General features: G+C 48.8%; 1 protein-coding gene across 1 annotated transcript in view; it reads right to left on the bottom strand.

The window, feature by feature from the left end:
* The window catches only part of LOC135914757 (cubilin-like), a 294278-nt gene that overhangs the window by 208357 nt on the left and 67771 nt on the right, over positions 1 to 18150 (bottom strand). Inside the window, exon 4 of the mRNA XM_065447679.1 lies at positions 10607 to 10867. Coding sequence (XP_065303751.1) covers positions 10607 to 10867 — 261 coding nt within the window. The remainder of the gene's footprint in view (positions 1 to 10606; positions 10868 to 18150) is intronic.

Below are 18150 nucleotides of genomic sequence, written 5' to 3'. Positions count from 1 at the left end.
CCGTACTGGGCGGCGTCGACAAAACATGGAAGATTCGGAGTGGCCGCAGCCACTTTTAACAGGGAACGAGCCCGGGCTACCCGGCACCCTACATTCTATTGAGGGTGGACGTTACGTGGCATTGGATCTACCTTGAACGTATCTCGGACCATGGGTGATAGGGTCACGTTGCGCTCCGTGATTTTCTGGTGACCGCATCCAACGGATTCGAGCATGCGTCTCCCCGCTCGCGATGATGAGAGTCGTATTATTTGGGCCAGTCGTTGGGCCTCGATAACCTCTGACAGGGTGCATGCCTATAGTTGCATGAGACGCGCGGGGCTGGTAGTGAGTGGTAAAACCAGCACGCGCTTGATGCTTTTGCGCACGAGGGCGCCGATGTTGGCCTCATCTCGTTTAGACCAGCGCAACGCGGAGGCAACATAGTTAACGTGGCTCATAAGAAACGCCTGGTAGAGTCTGAGGAGATTGCTCTCGATTACACCCCTCCTAAGGTTCAATAACCTGAGGATAAGCCGAAGCACATTCTCCGTCTTGGAGGTAATGCTGGCTATAGTCTGTGAGTTGCCCCCGCGAGATTACCGCAAGAGTCCGAGGACCTTGATGGCATCCACTCTGTGGATTTGTTGTACATCCCTCGTATAGAGGGCCTGACAACAAATATAGAACTTGATCTAAGGGTGTGGAGCACCTAAGCTCCCGTCGGGTGGGTTTATGGAACAGAAGTTCGGACTTGGTTTGTGACAGACTCAGGCAAGTGTCCAGTAGGAAGTGTTCTGTGATGTCGAGCGCCTCTTGGAGCGCACTCCCAACTGTAGCGTCAGACCCTCCCATGCACCACGCGGTAACGTCAACTGCGTAGAGGACGTCCCGTTCCTCTTACTATCGCCAGTATGCCCAAGAGGCCCTTCATGGCCATGTTAAACAGTAGGGGAGAGATGACCGCCCCTTGCGGGGTGCCTCTCGTTCCCAATGTAAATTTTTTGGATTTGATTTGCCCTATTTTGACAGTGGCCTTGCGATCCCTGAGAAAGGAGCTAACGTACGCATGGAATCGTAGCCCCAGGCCCAAGTCCGAGATGGCATCTAGTGCGGACTGGTGCGAGATGTTATCAAAAGCCTAGGACAAGTCTAGACCAAGGATGCCCCGAGTGTCTCTAGTGTCATCATCAGTGATTTGCCTCTTTATAAGTAGCATGAACCTGAACCTGGCATCTGGCAGGAATCTGAACCTGGCAACGTTTAACGCTAGAACGTAATCTAGTGAGGCGAGTCTAATAGTGCTATTGGAGGAATCAGAGGGCAGTAAATGGGATATACTAGGGCTCAGTAAAGTTAGGAGGACCAAAGAAGCATATACAGTGCTGAAAAGTGGGCACGTCCTCTGTTACCAGAGCTTAGCGGAGAGGCGAGAACTATGAGTCGCATTCCTGAATAATAAGGATACAGCTGGTAACGTACAGGAATTCTATATCATTAACGAGAGGGTGGCAGGTCTTGTTGTGAAAATTAATAAGAGGTACAAATTGAAGGTCGTACAAGTCTACGCCCCTACATCCACCCATGATGACCAGGAAGTCGAAAGCTTATATTAAGACGCGGAGTCGGCGATGGGTAAAGTCAAAACAAAACACGCTACACTGGTGGGCGACTTCAATGCCAGGGTAAGCATGAAGCAGACTGCAGACAAGTCACGGGGGGAATATGGTGGAGGCAGTAGGAATAACAGGGGAGAATTATTAATAGAGTTTGCAGAATAATATGCAGATAATGAATATCTTCTTCCGCAAGCGGTATAGACGAAAGTAGACGTGTAGGTCCCCGAATGACGAGACTAGAAATGAAATACACCTTATACTCCGCGCTAACCCTGGCATCACACAAGATGTGGACGTGCTCGGCAAGGCGCGCTGGAGTGACCATAGGATGGTAGGAACTCGAATTAGCCGAGACTTGAGGAGTGAACGGAAGAAACTGGTACATAAGAAGCCAATCGATGAGTTAGCGGTAAGAGAGAAAATACAGGAATTCCGGGTCAAGCTACAGAACACGTATTCGGCCTTAACTCAGGAAGGGGACCTTAGTGTTGAAGATATGAACGGCAATCTTATGGGCATCTTTAAGGAATGTTCAATAGAAGTCGGTCGTAACTTCGTTAGACAGGATGCCAGTACGCTATCACAGGAGACGAAAGATCTGATCAAGAAACGTTAATGTATGAAAAGCCTCTAACCTTACAGCTAGAATATACCTGGCAGAACTTTTGAAGTTAATCAACAAGCGTAAGACAGCTGACATAAGGAAATATAATATGGATAGAATTGAACATGCTCTCAGGAACGAAGGAAGACTCAAAGCAGTGAAGAAGAAACTAGGAATAGGAAAGAATCAGATGTATGCGTTAAGAGACAAAGCCGGCAATATCATTACTAATGTGGATGAGATCGTTCATGTGGCTGAGGAGTTCTACAGAGATTTATACAGCACCAGTGGCACCCACGACAATATTGGAAGAGAGAATAGTCTCGAGGAATTTGAAATCCACGAAGTAACGCCGGAAGAAGTAAAGAAAACCTTGGAAGCTATGCAAAGGGGGAAGGCATCTGGAGAGGATCAGGTAACACTGATTTGTTAATGGATGGTGGGCATGTTGTTCTAGAAAAACTGGCCACCCTGTATACGCAATGCCTCATGACTTCGAGCGAACCGGAATCTTGGAAGAACGCTAACACAATCCTAATCCATAAGAAAGGGGACGCGAATGACTTGAAAAATGATAGACCAATCAGCTTACTGTCCGTTGCCTACAAAATATTTACTAAAGTAAGTGCAAATAGAATCAGGAACACCTTAGACTTTCGCCAACCAAATGTCCAGGCAGTGTTCCGTAAAGGCTACTCAACAATAGACCATATTCACACTATCAATCATGTGATAGAAAAATGTGCGGAATATAACCAACCCTTACATATAGCTTTCATCGATTACGAGAAAGCATTTGATTCAGTCGAAACCTCAGCAGTCATGGACGAATTACAGAATCAGGGTGTGGACGAGCCGCATGTAAAGATACTGAAAAATATCTATAGCGGCTCCACGGCCACCGTAGTCCTCCATAAAGAAAGCAACAAAATCCCAATAAAGAAATGTGTCAGACAGGGAGATACGATCTCTCCAATGCTATTCACAGCGTGTTTACAGGAGGTATTCAGAGACCTGGATTGGGAAGAAATGGGGATAAATGTTAATGGAGAATACCTTAGTAACTTGCGATTCGCTGATGATATTGCCTTGCTTAGTAACTCAGGGGACCAACTGCAATACATGCTCACTGACCTGGAGAGGCAAAGCAGAAGAGTGGGTCTAAAAATTAATCTACAGAAAACTAAAGTAATGTTTAACAGTCTCGGAAGAGAACAGCAATTTACAATAGGCAGCGAGGCAGTGGAAGTCGTAATGGAATACATCTACTTAGGGCAGGTAGTCACTGCGGATCCGGATCATGAGACGGAAATAATCAGAAGAATAGGAATGGGCTGGGGTGCGTTTGGCAGGCATTCTCAGATCATGAACAGCAGGTTGCCATTATCCCTCAAGAGAAAAGTCTATAATAGCTGTGTCTTACCAGTACTCACCTACGGGGCAGAAACCTGGAGGCTTACGAAAAGGGTTCTAGTCAAATTGAGGACGACGCAACGAGCTATGGAAAGAAGAATGATAGGTCTAATGTTAAGGGATAAGAAAAGAGGAGATTGGGTGAGGGAACAAGCACGAGGTAATGACATCTCAGTTGAAATAAAGGAAAAAGTGGGCATGGGAAGTACGTGTAATGAGGAGGGAAGATAACGGATGGTCATTAAGGGTTACGGACTGGATTCCAAGGGAACGGAAGCGTAGCAGGGGGCGGCAGAAAGTTAGGTAGGCGGATGAGATTAAGAAGTTTGCAGGGACAACATGACCACAATTAGTACATGACCGGGGTAGTTGGAGAAGTATGGGAGAGGCCTTTGCCCTGCAGTGGGCGTAACCAGGCTGATGATGATGATGATTATGATGATGATGATGATGATGATGATGAAGTAGCATGACGTCCTGTGTAGAGAGTGCCGGCCGAAAGTCGACCATATTGTGGGTGAATATCTCATTAGTTTCCATGTGCCTAGATATACGGTTGTGAATGGCATGTTCGTCCAGCTTACCCACGCAGTGGCCGCATGTTCCCCGGCACAAGGGGTTTGCCTGGTTTCGGTATGAGCACCACTGAGACTGTCCTCCACGACTCTGAGACGAGGCCCGTTTCCCAGATTTTATTGACTTCCTCGGTGAGCATCGCAACTGAGTGTTCGTCCATTACGGAAGAGCTTATTGGAGACGCCATCCGGGCCCGATGTAGAGCGACCGTTGAGCGTTTGGGGCATCCCCTAGATTTCGCATTCCGCGAAGGGGGCGTCCAGCTCCCCCACCGCTCCCCCCAGGTAACGAGGATAATTCCCGTCGCCGGAGGGGCGAGGCGAGAGATACTTTTCGGCGAACTGTTGAAGGAAGACGTGTTCAAATCAACCTGCCGCCTTTTGATTATGAACTATGCGATCGATGGCTAGTCCCTGATTGCTTTTGCTTTCCGAATCGTCGAGTAAATGTTTGAACAGGTTCCATTTGCCCCCCGTTCTCACCTGCCCAACCGAGGTACACACTTAGTTCAATTGTTGTTTGGACAGTGCGATGGAATGAGTTTCTATTGTATGATTGAGCTCCGCAATTTTCCTGCGAAGTCGGTGGTGGAGTCTATGCGTTCTCCAGCGTCTCAGGATGGAGTTTTTGGCTTCTAGGAGGTGCGCAAGGGGCGCATACATCTGATCTACTTTTAGGTCGGTCTTAACCACCTTGGTCGCAGCTTGTACGTCCTTCTGTAGTCTTGTGAACAGACTATCGAGATTATCGTAGTCGGTCTGGTCCGCTTTCCGCATTTTCCGGAAGGCATCCCAGTCCGTCACTTTAAATTCCCTGGTAGAGGCTGTGATTATTGTTAGGGTAATATTCACAATGAAGTGGTCGCTACCCAGGTTCTCTCACAAATTTTGCCATCCTGCTCCGGGGGTATTCTTGACGGCCGATCCACACGACGGACCAAGTCTGCGGGCCGATCGGTCACGTGATGCGACGTCACGGCCCGCCGTGGTCCGGTCAGGCACAGAGTACATCCACCCGGCGGACCGCCTATCAGATGGCAGCGCAGACCAACCAGCTACACCAACGCCCTTTCGCGTTTTCATTGTAGTCATTCCGGCTCGAGTCCCACAAAGCCGGGAACTGCTCAACGAGGGCTACAAAATAAAAAACCTCCTCGTCACTCCAAGAGGACATGCTGTTTAAAAAATATATCTGCTGCACGCACGCACGCGTAGGCGGAGCGGCGGACATGAAACGACTGGCTTTTGCTGAGCCGAAAACTAGATTGGATTTCGCTGAAGACACTCTGTTGCCGGACAACATTCGTTGGCTACGCCAAAATTTCTGCGGTTTGCGTGCGGTCCACCGCCAAAACTGAAACGGGAAAAATCGTCGACGATTTTTCGGACCACGAGGGCCGTTGTCTTGCGCGGGCCAACGGCGGTCCGCACGAACTGCTGACGTCCTATCACGTGATGCGCTAACCGCGGTCCAAAAGAGCAATTTGGTTCCTCGTGTGGATCAGCCTTGAAGAACACCAGGTCCGGAGTGGTGTCTCGGACTACCGACGTGCCGGTTCGCGTCGGGTATTGAGCATCCGTAATCAATTCCAGTGAGCAGTCAGCAACTGCCTGGACAAGGAGGTTGTCCTTGGTGGATGGGCGGGGGTATCTGCAGGCGTCGTGGGCTGCACTGAAGTCACCCGCTATCACTAAGGAGGCCCCCTTGCTCAGGGCCACCGCTTTTGTCATGATCGTGGCGAATACCTGCCGCTGATCCGACGGCGAACTGTATATGTTCTAAAGGAAGTCATTGCTCTTGCGCCAATTGTTAGGGATAATTTGGACCATAATTATATCCGCCCTGGTTTTGCCAAGTGGTAATTAGTGTACTTGAAAGAAGCGCTTCCGTGCGACCAAGGCTGCTAAACCCCGCTTTCCTTCTTCCCGTATCGATACAACCCAGTATCCCAGGAAGGTGGGCGCGTCATCGAGAGTCTCTTGTAATAGAATTACGTGCGGTTTGACCGCCTGTGCCGAAACGAATTGCTGCAGCGGAGCTTTGCGCCATAGGAAACTGGCACAGTTCTACTGCCACACAACCAACGTATTGGGATTGACCACCATGGTGATTGCTTTGCTTTGGCCATTCCACCATCTTGTTGACGGGGACAGTGCTTGCGGGTAAAGGTGCCCGACGGGGCTCCCTCGAAGGCTGCCTAGCCGTTGCTAACGCTGCCTGTGCACTTTCCAGGGGCGCCATCCTTTTAAGGAGGACAGTCACGCTTTAAGCGAGCTGCTGAATTGCCCGCTGCATGCTTTCTGAGTCTTTGTTATTGGACTCGGTCTCCATAGAGTCAGCGTCCCCCTCTGCGGGCGCGGCCCTACGTTTACTCGAGCGCGCCTGTGCCTCCGCTAATGGGGGCACCTGTTGCTTCTCGGCTCGCGAGGGGTAAGACTTACGGAGCGACTCGAAGTCGGCCCTCATCTGCTGCATTTCTGCTTTGAGCCGAGCGTTCGCTTGCATGAGTTGAGCGACTCTGGGATCGACTTTACGCTCCGGCAATGCTACCTCCGTTACCTTTGAAGCCGGCGTCGTCTGCTTCGGCTTGACACGATCGGCCCAGGTTGGCGTTTCCTGGATCTGAACCCGGGAGGTAGAGCGCCCTCGGGAACGAGAGCGCCCTCTGGAGAGGCTGCGTTGTCGACCAGCTGGCGTGACGGAGCGCTCCCTCCTGGGGGCTCCCGCCGCGCTGGAGTCAAGTGGCCGGTTCTCCTTGGCCAGCTGTTGCTGCTGGTGCTTGTCCTTGGCGCGCTTACGGCGCCGTCCGCCGTAAGATGCGGGCCTTCGCAAAGGGCGCGCTTCGGCGAACACTGGTGGTCATCGGGGTGGGGAGGTTAGTCCACAGCCCCGGCAATCCTCATTGGCGGGGTTGGGGTAAAAGTCCGCACGATGTCCCAAACTGCCACACGCGTAGCAAACCTCGGTTTGCCGTTTGTAGGGCGTGCAGCGCAGAAAGCTGACGCCGCACATGACATAGGCACTATCATGCCGTCGAAGAGGACGACCACTGTGGTGGTGTTCTTAATTCGTTTGATTTCCAGAGCCTTCGGGATACGCTGGTTGACGATCATGCACTGGAGTTGGGCCTCGCTGATGTCTGCGTCGACCCCTCGTATGACCCCTTTGCAGGTGTTGTTTGGGGCCGCAATGTATCCGGCCACTTTGTATAGACCTTCGCTTATGCGAATTTGCTGGATCCCTGCATAAGGGGAGGCGCTCTTCTACGGGCTGGAAACGACGAGAACTTTTTCAGTGAAATTAGGGCAGACTATGTCCCCTCGGTTTCTGTGGGGGCTAGTCAGCCGCCATGGCCAAGGCTTGAGTCAGCTTGATTTGGCTTGTCCTCCTGACGTCCAGCCCGCCCCTTGGGCTTATAATAATTCGTATGTGCTCCGTAGGTAGTTTGGGGAGCATCGACGAGGCTGCGAGACGTTGCAGCACGCTTTGCGGGGCAGCCGTGAGGCAGCCACCGTTCGAGCCCACGTAGGATCTCTTGCTCGTTGAAACTGGTGTTTCTTGCCGAGCTTTCTTGTTCTTGCCCAACGCTATAGTCCAGCCTGGGCTGTTGGCTCTTTCGGAGATTTCCTCTCCTACCACCATTTCTACTTCGGGCATAATGCCCCTCTTCGTTGGTTTAGGCCTAAGCCTACCCACGCATAGCGTCGCCGCGGTGTAGTCGACTCAAAAAGTTCCACAATTTCCGCACAAAAGCCACTCATCGAAGGAAGTCCTCGGAAGAAACCGTGTTGAATGGCATGCATTTCAGCGATAGGTGACACAAAACGCAGACCGAAAACATTTGCGAAAGCGGGAGATGATCTTTCCACGTCCGCACTAGTCGGCGCCTTCTCACTTGGAAAGGAGCCGCGGCCGCATAGGCCACCTCTATGGCTGAGGCGTGCAGCTGCGCGCGCGCGAAGCGCAGTTCTGGACAGAACACACTATACCCGCGGACCACTTTCTATGGCTATGAAGGGAAAGCTACGGGGATGGAGCTATGCGCATGTGTTACCACGCCAAGCAGTCCGCCAGCGTGTGACAGTGCATTCGGTTGCTCGAAACAGACGATGAATCAACGCAGCTTGCATGTGTGACTGTTTCACGTTTGCCCAGACGCAGAAGAGAAAAGCCGCAAAATAAGTAGATTTTCACATTCAGTGGTGTATTTTCTCCTATTTAACTGTTACTAATAAGGTGTGTATGATTTTTCTTCCCCAACTTAAACTACCGTGGATGAAAACGCGGTCACAAGAGTTCTCCCTAGCGCACGCGTTGCCTCCGTAGCCTGCCCTTCATGGCCACAGAAAGTTGTCCGCGAGTATAGGTGGGCGAACCTGCGCATCCCGGTTGCGTGTGGGAGCAACACCCGTATTCAGAAGAGCGCGCCTACCATCTGCACCCGTGACCGAAGTTGGCATCAAAGGGGTTCATTGGAGACCAGCACAGATAGAGTCGCACATACCCATCCAAGTCGGCGTAACATAGTTTCTTCAAAAAGCACACTATACCCAGTCCTGCATCGTATACGGAGGCCCATGTCGGCGTGAAAGAGGCTCGTTGAGGAGTGGCACATCTGTACACATCGGTACATACCCAGTTTAGACAGACAGACAGACAGACAGACAGACAGACAGACAGACAGACAGACAGACAGACAGACAGACAGACAGACAGACAGACAGACAGACAGACAGACAGACAGACAGACAGACAGACAGACAGACAGACAGACACAGACAGACAGACAGACAGACACAGACAGACAGACAGACAGACAGACGGACGGACGGACGGACGGACGGACAGATAGACAGACAGACAGACAGACAGACAGACAGACAGACAGACAGACAGACAGACAGACAGACAGACAGACAGACGGACGGACGGACGGACGGATGGACGGACGGACGGACGGACGGACGGACGGACGGACAGACAGACAGACAGACAGACAGATTATCAGGCAACTGCGATGGAGATAGAAAAAAGAAGAGGGACGCTAAAAAATAATGAAAAACGACCGTCACGATACGAGTTTGCCTTTTGTAGCCTTCCTCTTCATTCGCACCTGTCAAAAGCTGAGTTCTCAGAGAAATCAAGTGTTCCCTAACTAGAATGATTTCAGTCGATTGTTAACCTTCGAGAGCTAACACACTAATTACAACACTGAGTAGGAGTATTAAGTTAAGCTTGTTCAATTAGACTCGCGGAATATAAAAAATATCAGTCTACGTGAGCGGAGGCTTGGTAAGGCAGAAAGCAGGGATAATGAAAAGACAGGTGGCGACGCAAACTTGAAATCTCCGCACTAGCTTCTCGTGACGTCATGGGTTTAACAGCGTCTGCTCTCGAGCATTCTATAGCCTAAACATAAACAAGATTTACATTGCGTTCTAAATGTTTGGAAGCATTTCGGCCTACAGATTAAAACTTTGAAATCCTTGTCGTCACAAAGGCGTATGGCGCTGAGGTGAACGCGTGAAATTCAGGGCCGATGGCTTTGCCTTTCCATTTCTGCGCTACCAATCAACATGCTTCAGCTAAAGAAAACAAAGCTTTAAAATAATATTTTGTTGGTATAAGCTCATCTGGCGTTGCTGTTTGGTGTCCCTTTAAAGCAGTGATCATCACGCTTCTCTTCTAGTTTGCCCGGCACTAAGCATGCTGGAATCTCCGCGCACATTCTAAACATACTAATGAGGCAGATGTGCCACCACCCTGTTGAACGGCCTGGAGGGACAAACTGAAGATCCAAAGGCGTTTTCTAGAAAGTCTAGCGCTGGCATTGGAAACAGAGAGAATAAGACTTGCTACATTTATTTAACGCAGCCTATTATAACATAACACGTCTATGTACCTCTCACGAATGTTCGTTTATGCACTTTGATGCTCAGGGCGATGGAGGGCAGTCTTGTTATCGTGTAAGGCTTTTCGCGCCCTGGATTGCTTTCACCAATAGCAGCACTCTGTGAGGTAGGAAGGCACACAGCTAGTGCCACATACCATTTTGAAGCTCGAAATAGGGCGCTTAGCTTGCTAAATTACGATGTTCACATCGCCCGGCTACGTGACGACAGTACGCTTGTTTCATTACTATACCTTAGCGTAAACTGCAGCTGCATGGTTTGAGACTGCATGCAGTCTTTTTAAGAAAGTCTTAATACTTTAGCCTTCGTTTTGTGTCCCGTCATGTGCAAAAATTTTTAAAGAATAGTTACAACAGCGGAACGAGCCATTTATGGGGCTGAAGTGGCGATGACGGGAAAAAAGCGGTGGAGAATGATTTCTTTCTTTCATATCCACGTTCACACGGTGAGAGCACGTCATGGCGCCTCTCATGCTAATCGTGCTGCGGCATATAGCCGCGTACCTGTGTGGCCGCGGTAGCGTCGCCGTCCGCAGAACCTCTTGTCGGCGACGGCCAGGTAGTCGTTCCGACACCCGGGCGACTCTTCCAGGTCGAAGTCGTGGAAGCGCACCTGGAGCGAACAGGCCCCGCCCACCCGCTTTACGCGGTAAGTGCACTCAAGCAGCGGAGGGTAGTCGAGCGGGTAGCCGTAGCTGGTGAAGTTGCCCTCTCCGTCGAACAAGCAGTAGTCGCACACGCCCTGATGCACCAGCCGGCTGTCAGCTGCGAAAGAAGGGCGAGGACAAGAGAAAGATTAGATCGAGAGAGGCGCCAAGAAAGCTCGTGCGATTCCGGAGGGCGTTAATTGCAAACGCGAATGAATGTCTAGATGCTTGGCAGACGTTTTTCAGAGGCGTCCGAAGCAGGCAGGTACCCGGGGGGGGGACGAAGTTAAGCGGCACAAGCCCCCCTCCCTCCTCACCGCCCCACGCCACCACTCCTCACACACATTCCAAAGCGGCGACAAATCACTCTATTCGGCGGCCAACATTTTGCTGCCTTTTACAGCGAAAGCTGTATATGACTAACCTTACGTAGTTTTTTCGGCGTCGGTCAGCAGAAAAAAAAATCATCATGTGGGCCGATCCTGGTGAAGCGCAAAAAGGGTCCAAGCTCAATGGCACATACCCCTTGCGGGCTCGGGAACCTGAACCAGCCCTTCAAAATCTTCGGGATGGGACCACGTATGGGGAGTGCTCAACGCCTACCTCCACCGCGGGTCGGACCCGCGTATGGGAAGAGCTTAACGCCTGCTCACCTCCGCCGCGGGTCAGCCCGGCATTGCACTACCATAGGGCCAACCCGCGGCGGAGGTGACACACTTTCCTCTTCGTTTGGGAGCTTTGACTGTCGTCAGCTCTCGCAGCGATTGCATCTTCACAGAGTGGAATGTGGTCGTCAATTTTTTTCACTCCTTTTGGACGGCGTTGTTATCGGCATCTCCTGGGGTGTGAACGCCAGTTTTCTCATCGATTAGGTGCCCGCGCGATTAACTCGTGATGAGTTCAGTTGCCACCATCTATTGAACAATCACGCACATCGATGCTGCTTCGTTAGTACAATCTTCTTTATTTAGACTGATCCGGGGACCAGAAAAGTGATTCGGTTCGCGGTCAGCTGGTCTGTGTGCTCGTGGAACGAGTGGCGGCCGGAGAAACCGCCAGTTGCGCTTAACTTTACATTTTGCTTCATTATTTTCTCGAGTGACGGCTCGCCACGACGCTGGCAGATCCTCGGATGCATATACCCGAGATATGGGTTAGATAACGTGGAAAATGAAATAATGCAAAACAGCGTTTATCATCAGACCCAGCAATAACCGTTACAACCATAAGCAATATAATTGGTACCCGTTATCTCGTCTGGATTTTCCCTGATTGTACAGCGCTTTTCATGCAAAATTGGCAACTGGAAGGAAGTGCCGAAAGCAGTTGAGAAATCAGGCGACCTACTAAGAGAGAGAGCCAATGCAACAGTCAAACAGGAAGGAGGTGCAAAAATAACAAATTTAACCGTTGTTTGTGAAAATATTTATGGATCAACATCTTTTTATTTAAAAAGGAAGTAGAGAAAACGCCGCCGGAAGCGGAAGATAACTCCATGTGTTTTAAGTGACGCTTCTACCGTTATCAGTCGAGCCGCCTGACGTAGCCACTTCTCTGCTGTGCTAATGTCGGCGTTTTTATAACCTTCCGCGGTGGGCTCACTCAGTACGTCTAGAACCGCAGCGTCCTGCGCTTTATACGGTTGTACGGGACTGGTGACCACGCACAGTTAAGCAACTTGCCAAATAACAAGACGAGTTGGTTTTGGCACTTGAATTGGTAGAGCAGTAAATGAGGGATCCAAAAGAACTGTGATTAGTCCGCAAATATAAATATATATATATATATATATATATATTGACACAACTATATTTGGCAGGACTATAATTCAGCGGGTATGCGCCAGTGGGGACGATGCTGAAGTAGCGCGGGTTTTTAGGTGAAGCGGGGGAAACGAAAAAGACGTTGTTGTTCCCTTGGACGACTGATAAAGTGCGTTTCTTGGCGGTGCTGCGACGCATACTCGTCGATCCCACGTCGTTACAATTTATATATATATATATATATATATATATATATATATATATATATATATATATATATATATATATATATATATATATATATATATATATAAATGCGAAATAATATATTTATCTACAATTCTTTAAGGGCTAATTAAAAAATAGCGCTAATACAAATGTTTATTTTACACTTTCGCCTGTTTAGTTGTTCTTGGTGGTGTTCTTGCGGCGTTTCTGTTGTGCGCGAGTCCAATTGATGAGGTACCTTGCTTGCAAAGTAAAGAAGAGGTGTATCTCACGGGCGTACATGCAAGATACACGTTGTTTCAATTCTCTTTTGCGGGTTTACGCGTCTTTATGGCGAATTGATTTGTTGTATTCATATAGGAGATTGTGGCCAAGTGCTGCACCAGGGTGGCCAGTCGTGCTCTGATAAGGGAGTGGCGTTACCGGTTCTGGTCACCGGGATCAAGCCGCACCCCAGGACTGTTTATGCTATTTTTCAACACGCGTTTCTTTTTAAAATCCGGTGCAAAATTGCGCGGCATCGAACCACGGTCCTCTTGCACGCGAGGCGGATGCTCTACGTATGCGCCATCGCTGTGCCTCAGGGGACCAATTGCAATGCATGCTCAGTGACCACGACAGGCAAAGCAGAAGGGTGGGTCTAAATATTATTCTGCAGAGAACTAATGTTTAACAGTCTCTGAAGAGAACAGCAGTTTACGATAAGTAGCGAGACACTGGAAGTGGTAAGTGAATACATCTATATATTTAGCGCAGGTAGTGACCGCAAATCCGGATCATGAGACTGAAATAATTAGAATAACAATGGGCTGGGGTGTGCTTGGCAGACATTCTCAGATCATGAACAGTAGGTTGCCGTTATCCCTCAAGAGAAAAGTGTATAAGAGCTGCGACTTACCAATACTCACCTACGGGGCAGAAACCTGGAGGCTTACAAAAAGGGTTCAACTTAAATTGAGGCCGACACAACGAGCTATGGAACGAAGAATGGCGGGTGTAACGTTAAAGGATAAAAAGAGATCAGATTCGATGAGGGAATAAACACGAGTTAATGATATCTTAATCGAAATCAAGAAAAAGAGATGGGCATGATCAGGGCATGTAATGAGGAGGGAAGATAACTGGTGGTCATTAAAGGTTACGGACTGGATTGCAAGAGAAGGGGAGCGTGTAGGGGGCGGCAGAAAGTTCGGTGGGTGGATAAGATTAAGAAGTTTGCAGGGACAACATGGTCGCAATTAACACACGACCTTGGTAGCTGGAGAAGTATGGGAGAGGCTCTTGCCCTGCAGTGGGCGTAGCCAGGCTGATGAAGATGATGGTTAATAATGGGCATTATAAACATTCGTACTAGTAAAGGTACCTCCCCCCCTCATTTGCATAGAAAAGTTACCTTGGATTGTCGCCTCCCCCCTTCGCGAAAAAAAAATCTTGGGTACGTGCTTGGCGCGAAGATATACTTTTCGACGTTTATTGTTCTCATCGTAGTCATCAAGTAAGGCATCGCTATCCGCACAGAAACTAGAATGCCTGGCGCGTTCGCTCACGCTGTTATTGCAACAGCATCACATTTTAATGCCGAACTCCTGGTTAGCACTAGAACAGGTGTCATTGGACAATTGCCTCGACCACGTATATACAGGATGTCCCACATAATTGAGCCATGAATATAAACATGTAACGCACGTCGGAAGCGAATTGAAACGAACGCACACTATTCGCAGTAGCCTAGCGCAACTCAGACAATTTTTATTTTTCGCATAACTCACTAATTATTTAGAGTTAATAACACAACGTTTTAATTATTGGCTGAGGACCCCAAGTATGATACGCACATTTGTAGAGCACCTTCGGAAGCCACCGATCGAGTTGTTTCCTTTGCGATACGTCTGACGCAGTCCTTTTTTCCAGGTTGCAAAGGAAGCCCGCTAAATTAGCCCTTTTTTTTCCGGGTTGCGAAGAAATCCCGGGAAATTAGTCCTTTTTTCGGGTTGAAAAGAAAGCCCGCGAAATATGAAGAAGGCCACTTGACGGAGCGTTTGCGCAATGGTATTGTGCTGTTCTCAAGCGTGCGTTCGGTGAACAAGGTCGGCGCATCGTGACTGGCGACGAGGAAGTGGCTGGGTGTTCTTTATCTCATTGGCTGCGCTCGGCTTGCAGCATGCATTTTTGGCGCCATCCGACGGGAGCCGACCTTGTTCACCGAACGCACGCCTAAGAGGAGCACGATACCACTGCGCAAACGCTCCGACACGTGGTTTTTGTCATATTTCGCGGGCTTTCTTTGCAACCAGGAAAAAAAAGGACTACGTGATGCGTATCGTAAAGGAAACAACTCAATCGGTCGTTTCTGAAGGTGCTCTAAAAATTGGCGTATCATACTTGGGGTCCTCAGCCAATAATTAAAAAGCTGTGTTATTAAATCTAATTATTTAGTGAAATATGGGGTAAATAAAAAGCAATGTCTGAGTTACTATATATAGGCTATTGCGAATAGCATGCGTTCGGTTCAGTTCACTTCCGACGCGCCTTTCATTTTTAAATTCTTGGCTCAAGTTATGTGGGACACGCTGTATATGCAAACATCAGAAAGGAAAAGAAGCGAAGGAGTAGGCTGGCAACTGCTACCGGTAGAGGCCCAACGCTGACTGCTGTTCAAGGAGGCGATATAAACGTAGAAATGGAAGATAGGAAGAAGAAAAAGGTACGAGAAGAAAAAGAACAAGATGATAAGTAATTAGGACTTAAGTAAAACGAGACAGAATAGGGCATGGCCCTATAAAAAAAAGAAAAAAAGAAAAACATTGCACGGCGCTCCAATCGATGACCGAAAATATATAGTATTTGAAAAACATACTGCGGGATGCAGGCAGGGGGGCGCGGCCACGCCGCCCCAACCCCAAATTAAACGGTTGTAATTCCTTAATTAGCAGTACTCGTAGGATTATTTTTCTACTTTCATGGCACGGATCTAATATTGCAATAGGGAATTTCGAAACAACACTGTATCTTGGTGGTTTTGATTTTTGCTGTTTCGGTGACTCGATTCTTGGGCACAGTGAAGTGAGTGTTCCACTTTTTGAGACTATTTTAGGTTCAATGTCGTTCGTATTAAATATAAACCTTTCTGTTTATTTCTCCCATTATTATATTTTCTTTACTATATTCTACATTCGAATTCCTTGCGGTAACCTGTCATTTTAAACTATTGTTTAGTTTAACATATTTTTCGTTTTGACAGGCATATGCTCTAATTTGTTATATTTTGTTACTCGTGTCTTGGCCAATTCAATAGCGTTGGTGTGGGCTACCTTCATGAAAGGGTCCGCGCTAACTCTTTTCTAAGAAGCAGATATGTATTGCAGCACACGGATTGTATTTTTAAGAACGGCCGTGAACGACGACGCCTTAAAAAAACCACGTACAAATTCCAAAAATGGGAACTTGGTGCTTAAATGAAAAAACACGACCGTAGTGTGGCGGCAAATAACCGCAGCACATAATGTGTTGTGACGGGCCTGGCCTCGTTGCAAACTGTAGAACCGTGTCTTCGAGGGACAGTCATTACACCACTACGCGTCACTTGTCGCTGTTGCTTTTTTTTTTTTGTAGAAAGGAGCGAGGAATAATGTATATATCTGTTCTTAATCAATTAGCACCCGATTCATTTTTTTTTTCTGAATTTAACAGAATACCAGCGGCTGTCAATGATGAGCCTCGGAATTCTGGTTCCATCCTATTGTTCTCGCAGTCTTCAGGTTAAAACATAAATGACGCGCCGTGCACGCCATATATGATTCACGCCTGAGTCGCAGCGAATCGGGCGTTCAGAAAGAGTCTCCCATAGTTATCCCTTCTTTATTTTAGCTGTTTCCTTGTACATAAACTTCTCCATGAACTAAACTGTTTTGTTGTGCATTTTCGCGGCATTTCTGGGCGATGCGAAAACTCGCAATCCGTTCTCCTTTATTTTCTCGGTTTCTTAGAATATAGAGGCGTAAGAAGCAAGGGGGGGGGGGGGGCGCACTGAACATAGTTTCGTACGCGTATCTCTCAGGCAACGCCAAAATCAGGACACAGACCGTATAACGTGGCTTACGTCGTTTACACGTACACTCCCCTGCTTTTTTTATGCACTACCCGCGATTAAAGTCTGCGAAGCTCGTGAAAGTGCCAAGTGGGATGTGTACGTGCACTTTGGGTCTTGGTATGTTTGCTGCCTACACAACCATCGCCCAAGAAATATCTCGCCGAGATCTTTTGGTGCCGAATTTCTCAATTGATTTAGTTAGTGTTTCAGTAAGGCCGAAGAATTCGGGACGCCGAGCAGCGGCGCCTTCAGTAAGCGCGAGCTGGATACAGGCGTCGTTTACATTCAAATAGCCAATCGTGAATATTCTCACAGACGATTAACTGGGTATTCATAGGGAAAATAACCTCTGGACGTTGATTCACTGCTGAGGCCACTTAACGTTCGAAAGCAACGCATCGGTCGAGAGTCGTTATAAAGGGGGGGGAGAGCTCCGGGTTAATTTTGACCACCTAGGATTCTTCAACGTGCAGCGCAAAGCCCGCTCCCCCAGCCTTCTCGCCCTCCGCTTTCATCTGAACGCCGTGGTCAGAAATTGAGCCAGTGGCCACGTAATCGTAAGCACGGAGTCTCTGAGCGCTAACAACGTTTCTGTGGCTGTAGCAGCAGTAGCCATGCAGCGACCGACCGCGGTGTTTTTGGCAGAATTTTTCTGTAGCCCAAATGATGGCGAGGCATTCCTTTTCAGTCGTAGAATAATTGCCTTGCGCTTTTGACAGCGACCGGCTAGCTAGCATATCACCCGTTCAAGTCCGTCTTTCCTTTGGACTAGGATGGCAACGAGGCCTAGGCTACTGGCGTCAGTGTGAATTTCGGTATCGGCGTCCTCGTCGAATTGTGCAAGTACCGGCGGCAACTGCGTGCGTCGTTTGAGTTCTTGAAATGCGTCGGCCTGCGGCGTTTCCCACTCCAACTCGACATCACATTTGGTTAGATGTGTTAGCCGCTCCGCGGTGCGTGAAAAGTCCTTGACAAAGCGCCTATAGTAGGCACACATGCCAAGGAATCTGCGCACTGCCTTTTTGTCGATTGGCTGCGGGAACTTTGCGATGGCACCTGTCTTCTGCGGGTCGGGGCGTATTCCAGATTTGCTGATGACGCGGCCTAAGAATAGAAGCTCATCGTAAGCGAAGCGGCACTTTTCCGGCTTCAGACTGAGCCCTGATGACTTGATGGCCTCTAATACTGTCGCAAGCGGCCTAAGGTGATCGTCGAAATTTCCGGCGAAGATGACGTCATCCAAATAAACAAGACACGTCTGCCCCTTCAATCCTGCTAAAACCGTGTCCATGAGGCGCTGAAACATTGCAGGCGCCGAGC

The sequence above is a fragment of the Dermacentor albipictus genome, unplaced genomic scaffold (genome assembly GCF_038994185.2).
Source record: "Dermacentor albipictus isolate Rhodes 1998 colony unplaced genomic scaffold, USDA_Dalb.pri_finalv2 scaffold_14, whole genome shotgun sequence".
Taxonomy (NCBI): Eukaryota; Metazoa; Arthropoda; class Arachnida; order Ixodida; family Ixodidae; genus Dermacentor; species Dermacentor albipictus.
This window is presented reverse-complemented; position numbering and strand designations above follow the sequence as displayed.